At 41.1% G+C, this 25768-nt stretch overlaps 1 protein-coding gene and 1 long non-coding RNA gene across 2 annotated transcripts; both read left to right on the forward strand.

Moving 5' to 3' along the window:
• The first annotated feature begins 139 nt into the window (after positions 1-139).
• LOC148191612 (uncharacterized) lies at positions 140-8044 on the forward strand. Its single transcript, XM_088100610.1, has 5 exons — positions 140-1148; positions 5827-5961; positions 6217-6674; positions 6849-7535; positions 7934-8044. Exons 1-5 carry the CDS (start codon positions 140-142, stop codon positions 8042-8044), a joined length of 2400 nt encoding a protein of 799 aa, XP_087956736.1.
• Positions 8045-13233: 5189 nt separating this feature from the next.
• On the forward strand, positions 13234-21647 carry LOC148191613 (uncharacterized). Its single transcript, XR_015782571.1, has 4 exons — positions 13234-13248; positions 15748-15991; positions 20047-20617; positions 20709-21647. It is a non-coding gene; the product is annotated as an uncharacterized LOC148191613 (long non-coding RNA).
• Positions 21648-25768: the final 4121 nt, after the last annotated feature.

The following is a 25768-nucleotide window of genomic DNA, read 5'->3' on the forward strand; positions in this document are numbered from 1 at the left end:
AGCATTTTTGTTCTTTTAAGGACACTGTAGGTTATGAGTACACTGTGTTTTTGCTGTGTGCTTAAATTGCGTTTAATGAGTTATTTTCGACTGTTTGAACATGACTAACATTTGTTCTTTTCTCCGTTCCAAAGAGTCAATGGCACCTAGACTTCCTCCTCCTCCACCACAGACCAATGAACATGATGTGCCCAACAACACCAGATTGTTGGAATCGGTGATCGAAAGGCTACAAGAGCAGAATGTTGTTCTGATGCAGCAAAACGCGACTAATTCACAAAATCTCGAAGCTGCTCGCGCTAATTCTGAAATGACTCAGAGGCAGCTGATGGAGATTCTTGCAGCTACTACGGGTACGCCAGGAGCATCTGCTTCAAACACTACTCATCAGGCTGAGTGGAGTTTGGAAAATTTCTTGCAGCATCGTCCTGCAAAGTTTGATGGGAAATGCCTTCCTGACGAAGCTGATCAGTGGATAAGGGACATGGAGCAGATCTACAATGCCAAGCGATGTCCAGAAGACAACAGGTTAGCGTATACTGAGTATCTGCTGACTGGGGAGGCAAGTCACTGGTGGACAAGCGTTAAGATGATACTAACAGAAGCTGAAAGCCTTATTTCCTGGGAAGTGTTCAAGGAAAAATTTTATGAGGAATATTTCCCGGACAGTGTCCGTTTCGGCAAAGAAGTGGAGTTTCTCCAGTTGGTGCAGGGCAATATGTCTGTTTCTGAGTACACTAACAGGTTCAAGCACTTGGTCCGTTTCAATATCATGGCTACCAGTGAAGTGTGGCAGTGCCGGAAGTTCGAAAATGGGCTGAGAAGTGATCTGAAGGTACTAATCTCCAGCCTTTGCATTAAGTCTTTTCCTGCCATGGTTGAGAGAGCAAAAGTGTTAGAGAAAAATGTGGCTGAAGTAGAACGACTGAAGAAACAACAACAACCAACTAGAGGGCCAATCATGTCCAGGCCTAATCTGAATCGGAACAGGTTGCCATATGCTGGCCCAGCACAACCATCTAATTCCCAGGCTATGGTTGTTGGTGGCCAGTCTGGACAGCACGGATATGTCAAGTGTTTCCAATGCGGAGGACCACACTACCGGTCGTCTTGCCCTCAGTTATTGGTGTTACCAATAAGGAGTATTGGTAAATCTTGAAGAAATTTGTTTTGATGATGCTACAAGAAGTTTTAGTTGAAGAAGATATTAGAATTAGTTAAAAGCAAGTTGTAGAAATTAAATGTAGTAGGAAATTCTTGTAAACCTTGTAAAACTTGCATTTTTAACCTGCAATAATCGATTATGATTAAGCAATAATCGATTATCACAAGTCATACTTGAATAATCGATTATCACTTCATATAATCGATTATCACATTTTTGAAAACCTGTAACGGACTTGAATAATCGATTATCACTTACAATAATCGATTATTCATGGCAGTTGGGAGCTGTCCTTTGGCATTCAGTGTACTTGGCTATATATTTTGATTTGGAGAAATCAGAAGGTAACGTTGTTGAACAGAAGCTCTTGCAGAATACTGTTTGTCAGAGGAAGTTCTTAGAAGCTATAGTTCAAGTTCCCTTGCTTGGTCTCGTGAACAGGAGAGGCTCGCGTGTCGTGTGTCGATAGTCGGAGCAAGCTCTCTTCGAGTTAGCAAGGTGCTCTGCCTGGTCTCGTGAATAGGAGAAGCTCGTGTTTCGTTTGTCGGAGCGGTTCTCTTCGAGTTGGCAGAGTGTTCTTCTTCCGGTTCGTTCGTCGAAGGAAGGTTTATTTATCTGCTTTATTCACTATTTCTTGTAATCTGTTAAATAACTTTTTAGTGAAAAAGGTTAATCACTATTTATAGTGATTAACGACTGGACGTAGATTCTTTTGAATCGAACCAGGATAAAAATTGCTTGTGTGATTTTCTATTCCCTACACTCTTTATCTTTTACGCATATCAACTGTTTGATAAATTTTCTCTAAGAAAATTGTTTTTCTAAAATGGACCATTAAACTTGATTTGTGACCGTAACACGCTTTCCGAATATTTTATTCCGCTGCGCGACTCTATAACGGTACCGATTGTTCCAACAATTGGTATCAGAGCTTGCTTTGATAGTTTTTCAAAATTTGTGAAAATGGCTGGTCACAATCAAAACCATGTATATGCTGAGGGTGCTTCCATTAACAGACCTCCATTGTTTACTGGTGATAACTATGCTTTTTGGAAAGTCAGAATGGAAATTTTTATGGGGTCTGTTGACAGAGGCATCTGGGAAGCTGTACTAAATGGTCCCTATATTCCAAAAAGAACTATTGATGGTGTAGAAGTAGAAAAACCATACTTTAACTGGACTGTTGAGGAAAATAGAAGAGCCCAATTTGATATTAAGGCTCGGAATATAATTTTTTCTGCACTAACCATTGATGATTTTTTCAAAGTTTCTGTTTATGAAAGTGCTCAGGAAATGTGGGAATTTTTAAAAGTCACTCATGATGAAGTATCGAATGTGGCTAAGTTGACTTGTTCGAATTCATGCTCTACATCAAACTCCTCAAGCTCAAGCGATTCTAATGAGCAAGAAAATCTATGCTTGATGGCCAATGATAAATTATCTGAAAGCAAAATCTTGAAGGAAAAGAAGGACTATCAAGGTTCCTCTTCAAGTTTCAAATGTTATGGATGTGGTGAAAGAGGCCATGTGAAAGTTTATTGTTCAAGCAACAAAAGAAGTAAAGAAAGAAAAGAAAAGAAAATTCACAAGAAGAAGAAGGTTCACATTGCCTTGGAGGATAATGCATCAACCACCTCTAGTTCAAGTGATTCTGTTGAAGAAATAAACTTGTGTTTGACAGCTAATTTTGATGATGCTGGAAGCCAAGTAAGTAATTCTAGCTATGAATCTAGTGAATTTGATTTGCAAAAAGCTTTTCTTGAATTGCTTGATGAATCTGAAAAATTGAATGTTGCTCATAAAAATTTGAAAAAGGAATTTAAAGAATTGCGAATTAAATATGAGAAGGCATTAGATGAGGAAGTAAGTTTGAGAAATAAAATTTGCAACTTGGAAATGAAAGAGTCTTCAAATGTTGAACATCCTGTTGAATGTCTTTCATGTAAGAATCATATGCTTGATATTGATATTCTTGAAAATCTTCTTGAAGTTGCAACTGGAAATAATAATGTTGAAATGCCTATAACTGTTAGAAAGGTTTATAAAAACAAAAGTGTTTTTAAAAGTAAGAACCAAATTAAAAGAACCCGTAGGGTATGGGTTGAAAAAGGAACTGTGTCTTATAGAAATCCAAATGTTGTCACATGCTTTTATTGTATGAAAAAGGGGCACACTTCTAACAAATGTAGAATTAAACATTTTGATGTTCCAAATGGAAAATATGCTTGGATTCCTGTTATAAAGTAAATTGTCTCTAATCTTAAAGGACCCAAATGAGATTATGGGGACCAAAACTCTATTGTTTGGTTTTGCAGGTTAATTTTTCAAAAGGAAAAGAAGACTCTATGGTATCCTGGTATTTTTTAAGAGCGTTGAAATGATTTATGAATGTTAGATGTGTCTTAAAGTTGAAAATTTGGCCCAAATTTGTGTTTTTCGGAAATTAACGTAAATAATCGATTACCAAGGGTAATAATCGATTATCTCGTCCTCAAAAATTTGGATTTTGACAATTTGGCTCGCACATAATCGATTATTTAAAGTAGGCTTAATTACCTACTTAGTCCCCATGTTCGGAGGTAATTTGCTGTTTAGTACCCGGTTTTAAAAATGTAGGCATTTGATACCTATGTTTTGAAATTTGTATCAATTGAATCCTACCCACTTAACGCCGTTATAAATCTAACGTTTTTCTGACATCAACTTTGAATTGTGGACGAGCGGTAGTGGACGAGCGTCCGAGCATCGTTGGACGAGCGTCCTCTTCTGTTGGACGAGCGTCCTCCTCTGTTTGGACGAGCGTCCTCCACTGTTGGACGAGCGTCCTCCACTGTTGGAGGAGCGTCCTCCTCTGTTTGGACGAGCGTCCTCCTCTGTTTGGACGAGCGTCCTCCACTGTTGGACGAGCGTCCTCCACTGTTGGACGAGCGTCCTCCTCTGTTTGGACGAGCGTCCTCCACTGTTGGACGAGCGTCCTCCACTGTTGGACGAGCGTCCTCCTCTGTTTGGACGAGCGTCCTCCAGTGTTGGACGAGCGTCCTCCTCTGTTTGGACGATCGTCCACAACCGCTCGTCCACAATTCAAAGTTGATGTCAGGAAAACGTTAGATTTATAACGGCGTTAAGTGGGTAGGATTCAATTGATACAAATTTCAAAACATAGGTATCAAATGCGTACATTTTTAAAACCGGGTACTAAACAGCAAATTACCTCCGAACATGGGGACTAAGTAGGTAATTAAGCCTTTAAAGTAATAATCGATTATCTTAAGTCACAGCGTAAAAAAAAAAAAAAAAAAAAACTTTTTTTTTTATTTTTTTATTTTTTTTGGAATCTGTTTCTAAAAGGGGATTATTACATTCAGGGGAAGATATATGAGGTATTATGCTCTTTCATGTTATGAAATTTCAATTTTATTTATGTTTTGAAATGCATCTTTTGATTAATTGAGGGGGAGATCATATTTAGGGGGAGCCTTTAACATCAGATCTTTTTGCTTCTGATCAAAAAGGGGGAGAAGAATAATACAAGGGGAGAAGTATAAATTATTACAGGTATTGCTAACCTTATTGTTGTTTGTTAGCTTGTATGTTTCGCAGGTAAGCCAAACTTGCTTTTAAAATTTGAATTTTTGATCATCATCAAAAAGGGGCAGATTGTTACCAATAAGGAGTATTGGTAAATCTTGAAGAAATTTGTTTTGATGATGCTACAAGAAGTTTTAGTTGAAGAAGATATTAGAATTAGTTAAAAGCAAGTTGTAGAAATTAAATGTAGTAGGAAATTCTTGTAAACCTTGTAAAACTTGCATTTTTAACCTGCAATAATCGATTATGATTAAGCAATAATCGATTATCACAAGTCATACTTGAATAATCGATTATCACTTCATATAATCGATTATCACATTTTTGAAAACCTGTAACGGACTTGAATAATCGATTATCACTTACAATAATCGATTATTCATGGCAGTTGGGAGCTGTCCTTTGGCATTCAGTGTACTTGGCTATATATTTTGATTTGGAGAAATCAGAAGGTAACGTTGTTGAACAGAAGCTCTTGCAGAATACTGTTTGTCAAAGGAAGTTCTTAGAAGCTATAGTTCAAGTTCCCTTGCTTGGTCTCGTGAACAGGAGAGGCTCGCGTGTCGTGTGTCGATAGTCGGAGCAAGCTCTCTTCGAGTTAGCAAGGTGCTCTGCCTGGTCTCGTGAATAGGAGAAGCTCGTGTTTCGTTTGTCGGAGCGGTTCTCTTCGAGTTGGCAGAGTGTTCTTCTTCCGGTTCGTTCGTCGAAGGAAGGTTTATTTATCTGCTTTATTCACTATTTCTTGTAATCTGTTAAATAACTTTTTAGTGAAAAAGGTTAATCACTATTTATAGTGATTAACGACTGGACGTAGATTCTTTTGAATCGAACCAGGATAAAAATTGCTTGTGTGATTTTCTATTCCCTACACTCTTTATCTTTTACGCATATCAACTGTTTGATAAATTTTCTCTAAGAAAATTGTTTTTCTAAAATGGACCATTAAACTTGATTTGTGACCGTAACACGCTTTCCGAATATTTTATTCCGCTGCGCGACTCTATAACGGTACCGATTGTTCCAACAATTGGGAGTAAAGTCCTGCACTCGTTGTGGAAGAAATGGTCATATAGAACGTGAGTGTAGAATGGGCGGACGAGCGGCAATGAGGCCGCCAAATGCCGGGAGGATGCAACAGGATCGGGGTGGACGAGCACAAGCTGTTGGTCGAGTGTATGCGATCACGGGCGCCGAAGCTGCCAACTCAGGTACGCTCGTCACCAGTACTTGTTTGTTGTTTGGAATGCCTGTTTGTGTGTTGTATGATTCGGGGGCAACACACTCCTTCATTTCGAAGGCGTGTGTTGAGAAATTGGGATTAGCCGAACGCGAGATGCAGTTCGACTTGGTAGTATCAACCCCAGCGGCTGGTGAGGTTAGGACGTCTACTGTATGTGTTAAGTGTCCTATAGAGGTTGAGGGGCGAAATTATAAAGTGAATCTCATCTGTCTACCCTTGAAAGATTTAGAAGTAATCTTAGGAATGGATTGGCTGGCTGCCAATCGCATTCTCATAGATTGCGGAGCAAAGGAATTGGTGTTTCCAAACGAGTATGAAGTGGATCTATCTGTGACGCTCGGTCAATTGAAAGAAGACATCGGGGATGGTTCCAGTTGTTTTCTGATCATGACGCATTCAGACGAACGAATTGAAGATTTGAATCATGAGCGACCGTCTAGTAAATCGAATGGAGGACGATCAGTCGTGGATGAATTCCCTGATGTATTTCCTGATGAAGTGCCTGGATTACCTCCTCCACGCGAGGTGGAATTTACTATCGACTTAGTGTCGAATGCTGGACCTATCTCTATTGCACCTTATCGGATGTCGCCAGCAGAGTTAGCTGAACTCAAGGAACAGATTGAAGAGTTAATGGATAAGCAGTTTATCAGACCTAGCGCATCACCTTGGGGAGCGCCGGTACTCTTAGTGAAGAAGAAGGATGGTAGCTCTCGTCTCTGCATTGATTATAGGCAGTTAAACAAACTGACTATCAAGAACAAGTACCCTTTGCCTCGGATATACGACCTGCTAGATCAATTACATGGCGCGGTCATATTTTCAAAGATTGATTTACGGTCGGGATATCATCAGATTCGGGTGAAGGAAGAAGACATCCAGAAGACAGCCTTCCGATCTCGATACGGACACTACGAGTATGTAGTAATGCCGTTCGGTGTGACAAACGCCCCCGCAATATTTATGGACTACATGAATCGTATCTTCAGACCGTATCTAGACAAGTTCGTAGTCGTTTTCATTGATGACATTCTTGTCTACTCCAAAAGCTATGAAGAGCATGAGGATCACTTGAGGATCGTTCTAGGCGTGCTAAGAGAAAAGGAGTTATATGCCAAATTCTCTAAATGTGAATTCTGGATGAAGGAAGTACCATTCTTGGGACATGTGGTTTCAGCTGAAGGAATCTCAGTAGATCCGGCTAAAGTAAGAGCAGTACTGGAATGGGAGAGTCCACGCTCAGGTACCGAGGTTCGTAGTTTTGTGGGACTCGCGGGATACTATAGACGGTTCATTGAAGGATTTTCCAAAATAGTAGCTCCGCTTACTCAGCTGACCAGAAAGGATCAACCGTTCGCTTGGACCGATCGGTGTGAAAGAAGTTTCCAGGAATTGAAGAATAAGTTAACAAGCGCCCCAGTACTGGTCATACCTGACACGGCTAAACCCTTCGTGGTATATTGTGACGCGTCTCATCAGGGTTTGGGCTGTGTACTCATGCAAGAAAAGAGGGTGGTTGCTTACGCTTCTCGGCAACTGAAGGTTCACGAGAAGAACTACCCAACTCACGACCTGGAATTAGCAGCGGTCGTCTTTGCTTTGAAGATTTGGAGGCACTACTTGTATGGATCAACTTTCCAAGTGTTCAGTGATCATAAGAGTCTCAAGTACCTCTTTGATCAAAAGGAATTAAATATGAGACAGAGACGTTGGCTAGATTTCTTGAAGGACTATGACTTTGAACTACTCTATCATCCAGGAAAAGCAAACGTTGTAGCGGACGCTTTAAGCAGAAAGGTAGTTCACGTCTCGTCCATGATGGTCCGAGAATTGAGTTTGGTAGAAAGTTTTAGAGATCTAAGGTTACAGTTCGACTTGGAACCGAATGTTATTAAATGATGTACTCTTAGAATCTCCAGTGACGTATTTGACCGGATCAGAATGAAGCAGCGAGAAGACGAAGAGTTGGTGAAGATCTTGAACGCACTCGGTACAGATCAGGCCAAGGAGTTCAACACGGGAACAGACGGTTGTCTACGATACATGGGTAGGACGTGCATTCAGAATGATGGTGAGTTGAAAAGGATGATTCTTGAGGAAGGACACCACAGTCGTCTTAGCATACACCCTGGTATGACTAAGATGTATCAAGACCTCAGGAAATCTTTCTGGTGGCCGGGAATGAAGAGTGATGTCGCACGTTTTGTGGCATCGTGTTTAACGTGTCAACGAGCCAAGGCTGAACATCAGAGGCCAGGCGGTCTACTTCAGCAGTTAGAGATTCCGGAATGGAAGTGGGACGGCATTGCGATGGACTTCGTGACCCACTTACCTCGAACTGTCAGGAATCATGATTCCGTGTGGGTAATTGTGGATCGACTAACGAAGAGTGCTCATTTCTTAGCCGTCCATCTGAAGATGTCCATGACGAACCTGGCTAAGCTTTACATCAAGGAAATTGTTCGTCTACATGGAGTTCCGTCTAGCATTGTTTCAGACCGAGACACAAGGTTTACCTCTCGATTTTGGCAGTCGTTGCAAAGCGAGCTCGGTAGCAAACTCCATATGAGTTCGGCCTATCATCCTCAGACGGACGGTCAGTCCGAGAGAACCATCCAGACACTTGAAGACTTATTGAGGACGTGTGTCCTAGATCACATGGGCGTCTGGGATGAAGTCTTGCCTTTAGTGGAGTTCACCTACAACAACAGTTTCCAAGCCAGCATAGGAATGGCTCCCTTTGAAGCTCTGTATGGGAGAAAGTGTCGAACGCCATTGTGTTGGTTTCAGGAAGGAGAAAAGGTCTTAACTGGACCAGAGCTCATTCAGCAGACGATTGAGAAGGTGAAATTGATCCAAGAAAGGCTGAAGGCATCTCGGAGCAGACAGAAGTCATACGCTGACAAAAGAAGAAGGCCATTGGAGTTCGATGCTGGAGATCACGTCTTCCTTAGACTACATCCAACTACTGGGGTGGGGAGAGCCATTCGACCCAAGAAGTTGTCTCCCAAGTTCATCGGACCCTATCAGATCTTGAGGAAGATCGGACCAGTCGCATACGAGTTATCTTTGCCGCCTCAGTTATCAAACTTGCATCCAGTCTTCCACGTTTCTCAACTTCGGAAGTACGTATCCGACCCTTCTCACATATTAGAGTTAGAAGATATTCGTCTTCGTCAAGATCGTACGTTGGAGATGCAGCCGGTACGCATTGAAGATAGCAACACCAAATACTACAAGAGGAAACCAGTCAGATTGGTGAAGGTCGTCTGGGATGAAAAGACGGGCTACTCTACATGGGAAGTGGAAGATGCCATGAAGGATTTGTATCCCCATCTGTTTGAGAGTACGTCTTAATTTTCGAGGACGAAAATTTTTGTAGTTGGGGGGAATGTCAAGCCTCAGACGTGGCAGCCTGAGAGCGCGCCACCTCAGCGACGCACGTGGAGACAGCAACGTCTGACATCCGCTAACGGACGCCAACCATGCACGTGAAATTTAGTCAAAAACGCAGTGGGAACGTGCGTTGGCAGAAGGCTGGCAGTGGGAACGTGCGCTGGCAGTGGGAACGTACGCTGGCGAGGTGGAAAAACAGATCCGAGATTCTGATAAATCCTCCACCCTCCACACGCTCCACCATTTTCGTTTCTGAATTCTCTCCTTCTTCTCTCTACACTCTCTGCACCGTCTCTCTAAGTGTACACTGTTCGTCTCCTCCATTCTGTATTCCAGCACCATAGAAGGACGCACGGCGTCAAGGACTTCCAGAGAAAACGTTTGTCTGGAGAAAACTGAGCTGGTAAGTCATTCCCTTCATGCTGACGTTCGTTACAATGCATGCAAACCCAGTTATGAGATTCGTACGTTCGTCATCTTTCTTAGGAACGAATAGATCTGATTTGGTGTCAGGGCTCGTTCATTGTAGTTTGGTTAACGAGCGTTTACGAGCGTGGGAAAGTGAAACGTAGAGGAGAAATTGTGTGCGTCTGTGAACGTTCGTCATTTCCAGGTAAGGGAAGCTTATTTAATTTAACTGGTTTTTTTGTATGTGTGTGAACGTTCGTTATTTGATTGTATGAATATAATGCATGATATTGGATTTTCTGAATGTATGAACGTTCGTTATTATTGGTGAAATGAAACGTATGAAAATTGCATGATATTAGTCGTATGAAATCTGAGATTTTGGGGTGATTAGAACGAACGTAATTATGCAATTATGATGAGAAGTGAACTGAAAATGTAAATGAACTCCCCATGAAATTCACGTTCGTACTGGACGTTCCTTGACCGTTCGGTTTTCCGTAGTAATATGTTTGAAATGTTGATTCGGTCATTTGGGTAAATTTGTGGTTGAGGACGAGCGTCCTCACTCTAAAATGTTCTATTTGAGCGTTCGGTCAAGTACTGTTGAAGCTAATGTTTTTGATAAACTTCTGTCTCTTTGTAATTGTCTGTGTATATGCAACTGTTTATCTTAACCGTTCGTAAATACTTCTTTAAAAGTATCTTAGTTTATTTTTCAAGTTCTACCAATATGAGCTATTAACGTTCGGTCTTATACCGAGCGTTCGTCCATATATTAAACTAAACGTTCGTCCTAATCTTATATTGAACGTCCTGATTGAGAATTTGAGAATTTGTAAATGTATGACTGTGGGAAGTTAATGCTGGCTGTTCGATCCTGATATTCCGTGACTACTCGTCCTCACATAGAGGGGGTATGCCATGCGTGGGAATGGCAGGAGGTCCCCGTCACATAACAGTAATTTGGACGGAATGGACTAACCTCGGGTGGCAGCTGATGAGAATGCCAGTTACCACACCACCCGGGTGCGTGAACGCCTGTAACTACGCAGATTTCATACAGTCCGGACGGTCAGTCGTGTCGAGTCTTATTTTGTGCATGCGTTATAATGCCTTGATATGTGATGAATTATGTAATGAATTGTATGACTGATGCATGAGTTAAATTAAGTAAGCTTACCCTTTCGTTTCCTTGTGTTGTCTATTGTCCTTGTACGTCCGTCTTGTCATTGCAATGATCATCCGTGTGGATGTGAGCAGAGGGAGACGAGCGATTGGAAGAGGCGCTGAATGAAGAGAACCTGGTTGATGTCGAAGTGAAGACCGAGCAGTGAGGCGCTCGGCCAGTTATGTAGCCTGTATTAGAGTGGTCGTTCGACCATCTTGTCTTGTTATTTTATTCTGATAGACCGTTCGGTATTTGTGCCGTGTAAATCGTTCGGTCAAGTTTCGTGTACGTTCGGCTTTTTCATTTGTAACTCTGAAGACGTGCGGCTTTGCGCGTCTGTTTTGTTATTATTGTAAGACTGTACTCAAGGACGTTCGTCCTTGAGCGTTGTTTTGTTTTTAGTTGGAAAACTGTATTGAAATATTATTAAATGTGATTTTCTGATTTTATGGTTTATGCTGTATTTTTGGGATGTCACACTTCCAGTATGCTCCAGGGCGCGAAACGGACTAACCTCGTGAGGGTGGTAGGGTGGAACCCATTGGCAATGGCTTTGCAAAGCAGTAGAGGCCACCACGAGTGCATAACCCGCCATAGCTCGGTAATCATTCTGGTCCAGACGAGTCGGTCTATAAAGTAACAAGTCGGGGTTTAATGTAACAAGTCTTGTGATGTTAGTTTACCATGTATGAGTGACTTTTGCATATCATGTTGGATTGTATAACATGTTTTTTTATATCTAGCTCACCCTTGCATTGTTTGTGTTGTGTGTGTTTGGGAATGTTTCTTTGGCGATGATCATCCACTTGGATGGGAGCGGATGGCGAGGAGAATACTTTGGAAGCAACTCTTGATGAAGACGGCAGTGCTGCAGCCTAGATTAGCTAGTCTTATTTCATAATTCTTAATGTTTGGAATAACTCGTGTGTATTTTAAGTTTTAAATTCTCTGTGATTTTCATGGAGAAATTCTAAATACTCTTGTCAATTCCGCACTATTCTAAGGATGACTGTAATCCTTAAATTACTCTTGACTGCTTTCTTATATTATGTATGATGACTCTTTATTATATGCATGATGTATATTTTTGGGACGTTACAGTTAGTATTATAATATATTTTTTAATGAAGTCTGGTATTAGTTGAAAACAAACTCAACCACCAAAATACTTTCCTTTACCATAGAAATAATCCTAAAATTCTCTTGATCATTAACTTTCAGGTTAACTTTTTCTGTGATGTATTTGAAGACTAGTTATCGCAACTCATTAATGTTTTTGGACTATTGAGGTTAGGCCAGGAAAGAAAATGGCCTTGTCGTTGTTTATAATGTAATCCACCAAACATTTTACCTAGAACCAAATTCAGCATTATAATTTAAAATATGTTGGTTATTGATTGCATCAACAATGTTATGGTTATTGAAGTAATATAAAATCTTTGTTTTGTAATTATTCTTTCAATAAATTTGTAAAACAAAATATAACTTTCAATCCTTAAATCAGAATGTACGAAAATAATTTTTTTAATATTAAAAAGGTTTAATCATTCACTTGGTCCCTATTTTCGCATGGAATCTCAATTTCGTCCCTTTCTTTCTGAAAATCTCAATTGGGTCCCAATTTTATGAAAATTGCAACAAATCGATCCTTTCCGTTAATTTGGCTGGACGGCGTTAAAAAAATTGATGAGTGAATGCTGAGATGACGAACGAGCGCTCGTCCAGCAGCGAACGAGCGCTCGTCCAGCAGCGAACGAGCGCTCGACCACCGAACGAACGGTCGTCCAGTGTGGAACGAACGGTTGTCCAGCAGTAAGAGGAACGAACGGTTGATTTAAAACTATTTTAACTTCGTTTTAATCATCACTTTTTTATTTTAAAAGTTCACATTTTAAACCAAAAGGCTGAATACTGTAAGGAATCATAATTAAAAAAAAAGAAAAAAAAAAAAAAAAAGAGAACGGGGAGGAAGGGACGTGCGCTGCCACAAAGGGGCAGTGAACGTTGCTTCCCCTTTGAAAACAAAACCAAAAGAAAACAAGAAAAGGAAAGAGAAGAAGAGGGGAAGAGGGAAGAGTTTGGGAGGCTCGTGGGAGATAAAAAGGGGTATGGGTCTGCACTTAGGGAGTGAAATCATTGCTGCCAAGTTTCTGAGAGAGGTGAAGTTGAAGCTGCAAGCAAGGTTTGGTTCTGCAAGTTGGGGAAAAGAAGAGGAGGAGAACTTTTTGAGTTTGAAGGAAATCAAACTCTCTGGAAGTGATTCAAGGAAGTCTTCAAGAGGTAAGGGGAGCTAGATCTTTTGTTTGATTGTTGATATATACTATGTTTAACGCAAATCTGGGAAGTTGGGGATGAAAAATTTGGGTTGTTCTTGGTTTCTGGGTTTTCTGGAAAATCTGCAGAAATTCTGCAGAAACGCCGTTCGTCCAATTTGATTTCAAATTGGACGTTCGTCCAAAATGGCTGAACGTTCGTTCAAGTGAAATTGGTCGTTCGTCCAAATTATTCGGTGGTCGTGAGCGTTCGTCCTAAACTTAGTATTTTAGTGGGACGTTCTTGAACGTTCGGCCTTGGTCTCAAGACGAACGTCCATAGGTTGTAAGTATAGCGTTCGGCCTTGATTATTTTAGCATTCGGTCTGAATTGAGTAAAGTGATTTTAGAACGTTCGTACAATGGGCTTTGAGCGTTCGTTGTTAAATTGGTATGCATAGGTTTCAATCTTGAGCGTTCGTTAGTAAATTGGTAACTGTAGCGTTCGGCTTAATTCTTGAATCTTAAAACGTCCGCCGTGTTGAAATAGTGATCACAGGCGTTCGTCCTCCAAATGGTGTCCGTCCTGATGTTGAACGATAGGTACTGGTTTAAGTCAGATTTTGAACGTTCGGCCTGATATTTGGAGATAACGTTCGTCCAGTTTATTTAGTGACGTTCGGTCAAATGGTGTTCGGCCATTTACTTGGAAATGGCGTTCGTTCGTTTTGGTGAATAAGTAATTTTAGACGTTCGTTCTTATCTTGGTAGTTCAGGAAGCGATCGTTCGATCTGGATATAATTATTTTAAGTTAGTGATCGTTCATAACGAACGTTCGGTTTTGATGACGTTATGTTCAGATAGAATTCTCCATAAGCAGCGTTCATCCAAGATAGTTTTGTGAGCGTTCGTCCTTTGTTTTGTGAGCGTTCGTCCTTTTTAGTATTCTAAGTTTGAATCTTTGTCGTTCGGCATTGGTATGGTGTGTGTGATGTGAGCGTTCGGCCTTGGTGTTGCTGTCATTATGAGCGTTCGGCCTAGGATCTGATAACGTCCGTTCTTATAGTATTCAGGAATCAACGTTCGGCCACATAGTGTTGAATCCAATATGACGTTCGGCCTAGTTGTATTTAGCGTTCGGTTCTAGCGTTCGTCCAAACTGTGTTAAATCTCATAGCGTTCGTCCAACTAGCATGGTAGCGTTCGGCATTTGTGTTCGGTGAATAGTGTTCAATCAATTTTAGCGTTCGGCCTATTTGAATCTAATAGCGTTCGTCCTGAGTATCAATCTCAGCGTTCGGCCTTATGGTGTGATCGGTTAAATAGCGTTCGGCCTGCTAGTAATAGCGTTCGTCCTAAGTATCAATATCAGCGTTCGGCCTAAAAGTGTGTTCGGTGAAATAGCGTTCGGCCTGTTGGTAAATAGCGTTCGTTCAGTACCGTTCGGCAGATAACGTTCGTTCAAATAGTGTTATGAAAATAATGGGTTTCAAGTTCATTTCTCTTGAATTGAATTATGTGCAAAATGTTTGGAAAATATATACTGTGATGGGATTTATGTGAATGTATGAAATACGTTGGATTTAATGTGATATCGTGGAGGTAGCTGGTCATTCATAACTTGGGATAAGGTTTAACGTAACAGTATAATTCATGGACGTAATTCCATGATCCTCAAGGAGAGGATATATGGTGGTGTTTTGGGGTTGTATAGAATAATTACATGGTAGCTCAGTTTTGGGGGTCATCCTGAATCTCCAATGGTCCTTCTTCTCATGTAGAGAGGATTGAACATGTGGTGAGGAGTAGCAGGAGGTCCTAGTCTTGGATGCTTCCATATGATCCAAGGTGAGTAATAACGGATTAACCTCGTGATTGTGGCCGGGCGGGAGTGCCCAAAGTTCCATCAGGCGGTAGTGCCTAAAGTTCCATCAGGCGGTAGTGCCTAAAGTTCCATCAGGCGGTAGTGCCTAAAGTTCCATCAGGCGGTAGTGCCTAAAGTTCCATCAGGCGGTAGTGCCTAAAGTTCCACCAGGCGGTAGTGCCTAAAGTTTCATCAGGCGGTAGTGCCTAAAGTTCCATCAGGCGGTAGTGCCTAAAGTTCCACCAGGCGGTAGTGCCTAAAGTTTCACCAGGCGGTAGTGCCAGGGCAGGAGTGCCCAAGTTTCACCAGGCGGTAGTGCCAGGGCGGGAGTGCCCAATTTCATAAAGCCACCACGAGTGCAAGACCCGCCATAGCGGTAATCATTCTAGTCCGGACGAGTCGGTCAATAAAGCAACAAGTCGGGGTTTAAAGTAAAAGGTCTTGTGATGTCAGTTTACCATGTTTGGATGAATGTTTACATGTCATGGGAGTGTGTGAAATATGGATCAATGAGTATGCTTTAATTGTTCGAATGATTGCATAAATTAACTGTGTTGTATGTATAACATGCTTTTTATATCTAGCTCACCCTTGCATTGTTTGTGTTATGTGCTGTTTGGGTATGTTTCTTTGGCGATGATCATCCACTTGGATGGGAGCAGATGTTGAGGAGGAAACTTTGGGAGCAGCTCTTGATGGAGACGGCAGTGCTGCAGCTTAGATGTCTAGTTTTTATTTCGTAAACTCGTTTTATTTGGAATGATGTTTTGTGTATTTTAAGTTTTAAATTCTCCGTAATTCCCATAGAGGAATCCTAATACTCCAGTTGTCAATTCCGCACTATTCTGAGGATGACTGTATTCCTTATTTAACTCTTGACTGCTTTCCTATATTATGCATGATGAGGTCTTTATTATATATGCATGATATATAACTGGGATGTCACATTTATGGTATCAGAGCAGTTCGTCCTTAGGATGACCTTTGTGTTGTGGGTTTGCCATGTCTTCTCTGTGAAGAATTGAGTGTAAATGGTATGACTTACCATTTCCCCCGAATCTATATAGTAAGGTGTATATCTAACTAGAAGTTTTAAGAACAGAAAACGTCTTAATAAGAGTAATGAGGGTGCCAGTTGTTTCCTAATCATGTTCCATAAGGATGGGACTCCCAATGTAAACTTTTCAGCTCTTGAGAACCAGAGTGTAGACCTTCTGGTTGTGAATGACTTCATGGATGTTTTCCCAGGAGAAGTTCCTGGTTTACCTCCTCCGCGAGAAGTGGAGTTCTCTATTGATCTGGTCGCTGGAGCAGGACCAGTATCCATGGCTCCTTATCGGATGGCTCCAGCTGAGCTGGCTGAGTTGAAGAAGCAGATTGAAGAATTGTTAGAGAAACAGTTTATCCGGCCAAGTGCTTCGCCGTGGGGTGCGCCAGTGTTGCTAGTAAAGAAGAAGGATAGTAGCTCAAGGTTGTGCGTTGACTATCGACAGCTGAATAAGTTGACGATCAAGAACAAGTATCCATTGCCGAGGATCGATGATCTGATAGATCAATTGCACGGAGCTACGGTATTCTCCAAGATTGATTTGAGGTCGGGTTACCATCAAATTTTAGTGAAAGCCGATGATGTGCAGAAGACGGCATTCAGGTCCAGGTATGGCCACTATGAGTATGTAGTTATGCCTTTTGGTGTGACTAATGCTCCAGCCATCTTCATGGACTATATGAATCGAATTTTTAGACCCTTCTTGGACAAGTTTGTGGTGGTGTTTATAGATGACATACTTGTCTATTCTAAAACTCGGGAAGAACATGAAGATCACCTTAGGGCAGTACTTGAAGTGCTGAGAGAAAGAAGATTGTATGTCAAGCTGTCCAAGTGTGAGTTTTGGATGAAAGAAGTTCCTTTTCTTGGGCATGTGATTTCAGCTGGAGGAATTGTTGTTGATCCCACTAAGGTGCAAGCAGTACTTCAGTGGGAGAGACCTAAGACTGTTACAGAAGTCAGGAGCTTTGTGGGTCTAGCGGGCTACTATCGGCGTTTTATTGAAAGCTTTTCACGGATTGTGGCGCCGTTGACACAACTGACTAGGAAGGATCAACCTTTTGTTTGGACAGACCGTTGTGAGACTAGCTTCCAAGGGCAAAAGAAAAGATTGACTAGTGCACCAGTTTTGGTTATCCCTGACACGAGTAAACTTTTTGAGGTTTTCTGTGATGCCTCTCATCAGGGATTAGGGTGTGTACTGATGCAGGAGAAGAAGGTAGTAGCGTATGCATCAAGACAACTCAAGGTTCATGAGAAGAATTACCCCACTCATGACTTGGAGTTGGCAGCTGTAGTTTTTGCTTTGAAGATTTGGAGACACTACCTGTATGGTGCGCAATTTCAGGTGTTTAGTGATCATAAGGGCCTGAGATATCTCTTTGATCAGAAAGAGCTTAACATGAGGCAAAGGAGATGGATGGAGTTCCTTAAGGATTATGACTTTGATCTTTTATACCATCCCGGGAAAGCCAATGTAGTGGCGGATGCATTGAGAAGAAAGGCAGTACATATTTCCTCATTGATGATCAGAGAGCTTGAGTTAGTAAAAAGCTTCAGAGATTTGAGGTTGCAGGTAGAATTTGAAGCTGACAGCATCAGATGCAGTAATTTGGTGGTGTCCAATGACTTATTGAAGCGTATTAAAGAAGAGCAGTCGAAGGATGTTGAGCTCCAAACGTCATCCAGTTTGATTGGGACGGAACAAGGAAAAGATTTTGCATTGGGGACTGATAATATCTTAAGGTTCAAAGGCAGAGTATGTATCCCTAGCAATTCAGAAATGAAGAGGTTAACCCTTGAGGAGGGTCACAAAAGCCGTTTTAGCATGCATCCAGGCATGACAAAGATGTATCAAGATCTCAAGAAGTCCTTCTGGTGGTCGGGTATGCAGAGGGACGTGGCACAGTTTGTGGCTTCTTGCTTGACTTGTCAAAAGGCAAAAGTGGAACATCAAAGACCTGGAGGTTTGTTGCAACCGTTAGAGATTCCCGAGTGGAAATGGGATAGCATCGCGATGGACTTCGTTACCATTTGCCACGCACTATTCGAAAACATGACGCAATATGGGTAATAGTGGACCGATTAACCAAGAGTGCTCACTTATTAGCAATTGATTTGAGAATGTCTACGACAAAGTTGGCTCAACTATATGTTAAGGAGAAGAAAGGTTTTAGAACAGATGATAAAGGGTGGTTGTAGTATAAGTTGCTAAAGAGGGTATCGAGAATGATCAGAGAAGTTTGGGTTGGTTGAGATGTTTAGAGTTATGAAGTTGTATGTTGTGATAAAGTTAATTTTCTTTGGGTATGGTTTTATGGTGATGTTTAGTGTTCGACTGAGTTTGATCAAGAGAGAAGTGGATATTGAATGATGGAATGCAGAAGGCAGTAAGTTAGTAAGTTCAGATAAGGTCAGAGGATTGGTATTATTGGTTAAGATTATCTTGAGGTTTAGAGGATTAAAGATAGGGTTTATATTTTGACGACTCCGAGTTGAAGAGGACAATCCTTGAAGAAGAAGGTTTTAAGTTAATTTGGACGGGATGAGTACAAGAAGAAGTATGAGTGATGTGGCGTTTGTGGAGTTAATCTAAGAGCTCAAGTTTGAAGTTTATATGGAGTGCTTCCTTGACAAGGAAGGAGAACGAAGGTGGTGCATCAAGTGTAGTTGAGCGAAAGATCGAAGCAAGTGTTATTATGAGAATTCAAGATGTCTGCAAATTGTAAATGAAGAAGAGATGATGTTGTTCTTTCGTAAGTTTGAGGTGTGATTCAAGGGAAGGGTTTTGATTGGTTTTCTGCAACAAGTATGGGATTTTATGACTTGAAGAAGTGGAATTCACTTTGGAGTGGGGTCTTAGGCAACATCTGCGTCCGAAATTTTTGGGTGGTTCCTGTTTAAGTCGTGTAGTGTAAGAGGAAGATGGAGGTTGAGTTAGAGCAATAATATTTAGACTCAATATAATCATAAGGAGAACTACAAGGTTGAGGAATCGCAGAAGAGAAATAGAGGACATGTTGGCATAGTCTAGTATAAGTCTTGACAATCAGGAGTGATTTCAGGCATGGTCGTTTTGTGGAGTAGAAAGCAGTGTTGAGGAAATGGAATGACAAGGCTATTATGCAAAGGGAGAGTTCTCAGAGTTTTGGTAAGGCCATAAAAGTCCTGAGAAAGGTTCTTCGAGGGTGATCTTTTGCTGGTTACAGTTGTCATGAAGGAAGTGTCATTTTAAGTAAATTGGTTAGTAAGGAAGTATGAGGAGCAGAGTAGCGCAGCAGATGATGCTGAGCATGTTATTGTCAGAAATAGGTATGCATGAAGAGCTTTCAAAATTGTGGATTAGTAGTTTGTGAGGGACGAATTCTTTGAAACAATATTGGTGTTGTCTTATGAGCATGAGTTAGGAGTGTTTAGTAATCTTCAGGAGTCAGAAGTAAGTTTAGGTGTGAAAGAAACATGTATCAGGCAAGGAAGATAAGTGAGCCTTCGGTTGCAAGCTACAGGATCAACTTTAAAGTGAAAAGTATTAATGGCTTTGGAATGGGAAGAGTGGGTCAATGGGCGAAGGAGACTATTTGAGCTGTGGTTTTGAGTTATAGTGGCAATCTAGAGGTAAGGTTATGTTAACAGATGGTTTGAACAAAGAGAAAATTTTTCGACTTGTTCCGGGAGACTTAATTTTCGAGGACGAAAATTTTTGTTGTTGGGGAGAATGTAAGGAATCATAATTTAAAAGAAAAAAATAAAAATAAAAAGAGAACGGGGAGGAAGGGACGTGCGCTGCCACAAAGGGGCAGTGAACGTTGCTTCCCCTTTGAAAACAAAACCAAAAGAAAACAAGAAAAGGAAAGAGAAGAAGAGGGGAAGAGGGAAGAGTTTGGGAGGCTCGTGGTATATTATGCATGATGAGGTCTTTATTATATATGCATGACGTATATAATTGGGATGTCACAAATACAGCCACAAATCCTTTTCCTATGATCTTCTATTTTCTTTTCTTTTACCAATATTAAAATGAATCTTTCCTTTTCCTATGATCTTCTATTTTCTTTTCTTTTACCAATATTAAAATGAATCTTTCCATGTAGGCCGAAACGGTTCAGTGCAGCTAATATTTTTTTTTTAATAGGTTCGGAAGTTCCTGTATTTACGGGTTCGTTTTAATTGAATCTTTTAATTTTAGAAATGATCAATTGAATCCCTAATTTAACATAATTAAATAATAATATCTTTTCTTTTAAATACAATGAACGGCGTTAATTTTTTAAACAGGAGACATGCTCACGTATCATTTTATTTGCAGGTGGCAGAGTCTGACCTGAATACATCGACCTCTATGAAGGATATATGAAGGATGTATGAAGGGTGAGGATGACGGGTGAGTTACCGCCCTTTCTATATCACTCACTCTTGCTTCTGTATCTGATTTTCTCCGACAACCAAATCTATGGCTTCCGATTCTTCTCCGAATTTCAACAACGGTTCGTGCCGCTCCTCTCTCTGTCTCTTCTTTCGGTTTTCATTTTCCGAATTTTCTGATTTGTTAATTTATTCAAACCTCCTTTCTGATAGGTCCTTCTTCCCCCGACGACTCCCTTTCCAGCCCCATCAGCAACACCTTCTCTTCTCCGGGAAGTAGGCGCCGCCGCCGCCGCTCCTCCACTCCCTCCGCATTCGCCACTCCGTCGGAGCGCTGATCTCGATTCGCCTCCTCCGAAGCCACCCCAACCGCGCCGCGCTCCCGCTAAGGCGTCGGCGGAGGTGGGCGCGTTCCCGTCACACCTACATCCACAACATATGACGCGGCGGCCTCGTCTGACGGCGGCGATGGCTACGACATGGACGACGCCAGGCCCACCTTTGTGTGGGGCACTAACATAAGGGTGGAAGACGTGAACGATGCTATTCACAGGTTTTTGAGGGACTTTAGGGAAGTGTCTTCGTCGCAGGGCGAGGATGACAGGTTGAACTTGCACACCGAAGGGAAGTATGAGAAATTAGGGATGACGGGTTTAACCGCCTATGCCCTCTACATCAACCTCCTCAACCGCCACGCCTTCTCCTTCTCGTCCAGGAATGGATATATGAAGGATGTACTGAAAGAACAAACCTTGTCCCAGCTTCAGGATCAAACAATTTGGCAAATTTTGAAGGCGAGAAGTGACCATCCTATTTTTAAACCTATTTTTATTGTGGGAATTTCAATTTCTTTTTTTGTGTGCTCTGTCTCAGTATATTAAAAAGAAAGAAAATGGTCAGTGTTTCCGTGCTAAAAGAAAAAAGAAAGAGAAATTGAAAGATAAGCCCGGAATTGCGGTGACAAATCCATTTTGCACACCTCATTGGAAGAAATACCGAACATCTACGCATGCCCTTATAGTAGTATGCTGAAGTGATGTGATGCCTCTGTGTTGTGTGTTCTGTGTTTAAGACAAAAGTGTTTTTTTTGTTTTTTCTATTGGTTTACATCTTGAGATGGATTCATCCATCACCTTCGATTGTGTTGTGCTGTGTGTTGTGTATGTGACTGTAACATCCCAATAAATAGTAATTACCATTAATCAGAACTAATCACATTTACAGAAATTACAGTGCAGTCTTAATATTTACAACAGCTGCTCTCAAAATTTAAAACTGAACGTACTATAATTACAGCATTCAGGATCTATCAAAACTATAACAAATTCTGGGTGAACAGTACTGCAAAAAATACAAAACTTCCAAAATACAGTACAGAAAACCTATCAGCTACTACGGAACGAGCACTCTACTGCTCAGCTTTAACTTCAACTTCTACTAAGTTTGCATCCTCCAAATTTTCTTCTTCCAGCATTGTTTCCAGAGGAGCCTCACCATCTGCTCACATCCACAACGGATGATCATTGCATTGACAAGACGGACATACAGAACAGGAGACAACACAAGGAAATTGCAAGGGTAAGCTTAGGTAATTTAATTCATAACACCAACATAAACTTTAACATATAAGATCAATCGTACAAATCAATAACAGTACATACACAAAGCATAATATAACTCATCCAAATTCTCATAAATGACAACTGTCCGGACTGTATGAAGCCATGTATCTACAGGCGTTTTTGCACCCAGGTGGTGTGGTAACTGGAAACATCCATCAGCTGCCACCCGAGGTTAACCCTATCAGTCCAAAGTACTCAATAGGACTAGGGCCTCCTGCCATTCCCACACATGACCTACTCCCCTCTACATGAGGATGAGCACTCACGGAATATCAGGATAAACAGCCATCAGCAGCTTTACCACGGTCATACTACACTACTTCTCATATTCAATCATGGAGACGTTCCTCCTTGAAACGCTCATTCACAATCCAATCCCATAAAATGCATTCAAATACCATTCGCACATATTAACCAGTTCTCTTATTCACATTTTCATTCTATGTTCCACTCTTTTAATTTAAACAAAGTTTATCATTTAATAGACTCAGATGATTGTATTACAGTACACTGCTATCACGTTTCTGAACAAAAGAAACGCACCATTATTCATTTACAGACGTTGAGACAATTGACTAATTTAATTGAAATTGAGTCTAAAAGATCCAAATAACACTTAGGAAAATTCTAAGTATAAAGACTTGAGGTTAAATGAAAAGGACCATCACAGTTTAAATGATTTCAAATAAATAATCAGAGCATTAGTAAATTCGGAAACGAACACGGCCAGTCAAAGACCGAACGTTAACTAATAAATTGAACGAACGCTGTGAAGTCGCTCACGAGCAATGATAAGGACGAGCGTTCAGTAGAAACTGAACACTGCTTAGGACGAACGCCAGGTCAATGACCGAGCACCAAATAGAACGAACGCGCTTTTGAAAGAACGTTCGGTATCAGACCGAACGCTAACTAGGACCACGCTAAATCTAAGACCAAGAGTTCATTTGGACGAACGCTCAGTATAATACTAAGCGCCACTTATGACGAACGCTGGTAAACAAAACCGAGCGTCCTAACTATACTTCACTTTATTTTCAATAATTGAACACGCTAGGCTAAGCCGAACGCTCACGCCTAACTCTTAACACTAATAACGCTCGTTCTTAATTAGAGTCCTTTCCAAATGAAAGAATTCTCATGCTAAGTGATGTTCCAGGGAAACCGAACGGTATAAGACCATTCGATAACGAGCGTACAAGATCAATCAGAGAAGATAAAAATTTCCAGATTTTTCAAACAGATAATTTCACAGTTTTCATATGATTAGAACTTTAAAATTTCATCTTCACCATAAATCTCATACATTACAGAATTCATATTGTCATCTCCTAAATCCAGACTCCAATTATATTCCAAATCATATATTACACATTCTGCATAAAATCCAACAATATTCATCATCTCATCAACCCGAATTATCCATTTTCAAGTGCAGGCATATTAGCATCAACATACATTTTCACACATTGTCATTCATATACAACCAGTGCCACAAGCTCTTTCATACATACTCAAACATCAAATATTTCATGCATTTCCAACATCCAGTACACTTCATTACTGTCATGAACATCAAACCAGTATTAAATTAAATTACTAAAGCTTCCCTTACCTGGTCTAGCAGTGAACTCCCAAATGCTTATGGTTTTCTCTAGTGTTCTCACAGCTTTCTACCCAACGAGTCACTCCAAGATTCTCACTAAATCTAATAAACCAAAATGACATAAGGTTCAGACCTATAACTCATGCATGCAACCAGAAATTGGTTCGCATGAACTAAGTAGATGAAGGTGCAGAGACGAGAACTTACCAGTTCAGTTCTCAGTTCTGTTCGGTTCCGAAGAATGCTAACGGTGCAGAGAGGTTTCCTACGGTGTCTGAAATGAGATTGGAGGAGATGAAGGTGAGGTATCTTAGAGAGAATATGAAAGAGTTCAGAAAGAATACAGAGAAGATGGAAGGCCAGAATTTCTTGAGGAAGAAGAAGATTGCATGGAAGGGAGAGAAGTGTTTTCAGAGAAATTGTTTTTCTCTTCCTCGTCAAACAATGGTGCACTCACATACTGCCACCTGATTTCCACTACAGCTTTTGGAAGCTTCCAACGTGACAGATGGCATTAGTGCATGCAGAGAGGAAAAGAGTGGAATTTGACGTGGCACAGTGCATTTAAAAGTGTGATCAGAGAATGGATTTGTATATATTAATTTATCAGGGTTTCACATTCCCCCTAACTAAAAAAAATTTTCGTCCTCGAAAATTCTAAGGCTTACCAGTAAATAGGTGCGGGTATAATTCTCTCACAGCCTCTTCAACCTCCCATGTTGAGTCACCAGTCTTTGCATTCCACACCACTTTTACGAGACGAACATCTTTGCCTTTGTAGAGTCTGGTGCGGCTGTCTTCCACACAAACAGGTTGCATCTCCAGTGTCCTGTCTGGGCGAATTTGGATATCTTCTAACTCCAGTACATGTGATGGATCAGCTATATATTTCCGGAGTTGTGAAACATGAAAGACTGGATGTAGGTTGGACAGTTGAGGTGGTAAAGCCAGCTCATACGCCACTGATCCAATCTTCTTCAGAATCTGATATGGCCCTACGAACTTAGGTGATAGCTTCTTTGGACGAAGAACTCTTCCCACACCAGTGATTGGATTCAATCTCAGAAATACGTGATCTCCAGCAGCGAATTCTAAGGGTCTTCTTCTCCTATCTGCATACGATTTCTGCCTGCTTTGAGAAGTCTTCAAACGTTCTTGAATCAGTTTCACCTTCTCAGTTGTTTGCTGGATTAATTCAGGTCCGGTTAATGCAGTCTCGCCTTCTTGGAACCAACACAAAGGAGTTCTACACTTTCTTCCATAAAGAGCTTCAAACGGTGCCATTCCTATGCTTGCTTGAAAGCTGTTATTATATGTGAATTCAACAAGCGGCAGAACTTCATCCCATACTCCCATATGATCTATCACACACGTTCTCAACAAGTCTTCAAGAGTCTGGATGGTTCGTTCAAATTGGCCATCCGTCTGAGGGTGATAAGCAGAACTCATTTGCAGTTTGCTTCCCAATTCTCCTTGTAACGACTGCCAAAAACGAGATGTGAATCTCGTGTCTCGATCTGATATAATGCTTGAAGGAACTCCATGTAATCTAACAATCTCTTTGACGTACAGCTTGGCCAAGTTGGTCATGGACATCTTCAAATTAACGGCCAGGAAGTGGGCGCTCTTAGTTAATCTATCCACAATTACCCAAATTGAGTCATGGTTTCGGACTGTACGTGGCAGATGAGTCACGAAATCCATGGAGATGCTATCCCACTTCCATTCTGGAATCTCCAATGGCTGCAGCAATCCTCCTGGTCTTTGATGTTCAGCTTTGGCTCTTTGACAAGTTAAGCAAGAAGACACAAAACGTGCAATGTCACTCTTCATACCAGGCCACCAGAAGGATAAACGAAGGTCTTGATACATCTTAGTCATGCCAGGATGCATGCTAAGACGGCTGTGATGTCCCTCCTCCATTATAATCCGCTTCAGCTCACTGTCATTTGGAATGCACGTCCTATCCATGTATCGCAATAGGCCGTCCGTTCCAACATTGAATTCTTTGGCTTGATCCGAACCAAGCACGCTCAAAATCTTCA

Source organism: Vigna umbellata, chromosome 10, assembly GCF_029865625.1.
Source record: "Vigna umbellata cultivar VRB3 chromosome 10, Vumbellata_1.0, whole genome shotgun sequence".
Classification (NCBI taxonomy): Eukaryota; Viridiplantae; Streptophyta; class Magnoliopsida; order Fabales; family Fabaceae; genus Vigna; species Vigna umbellata.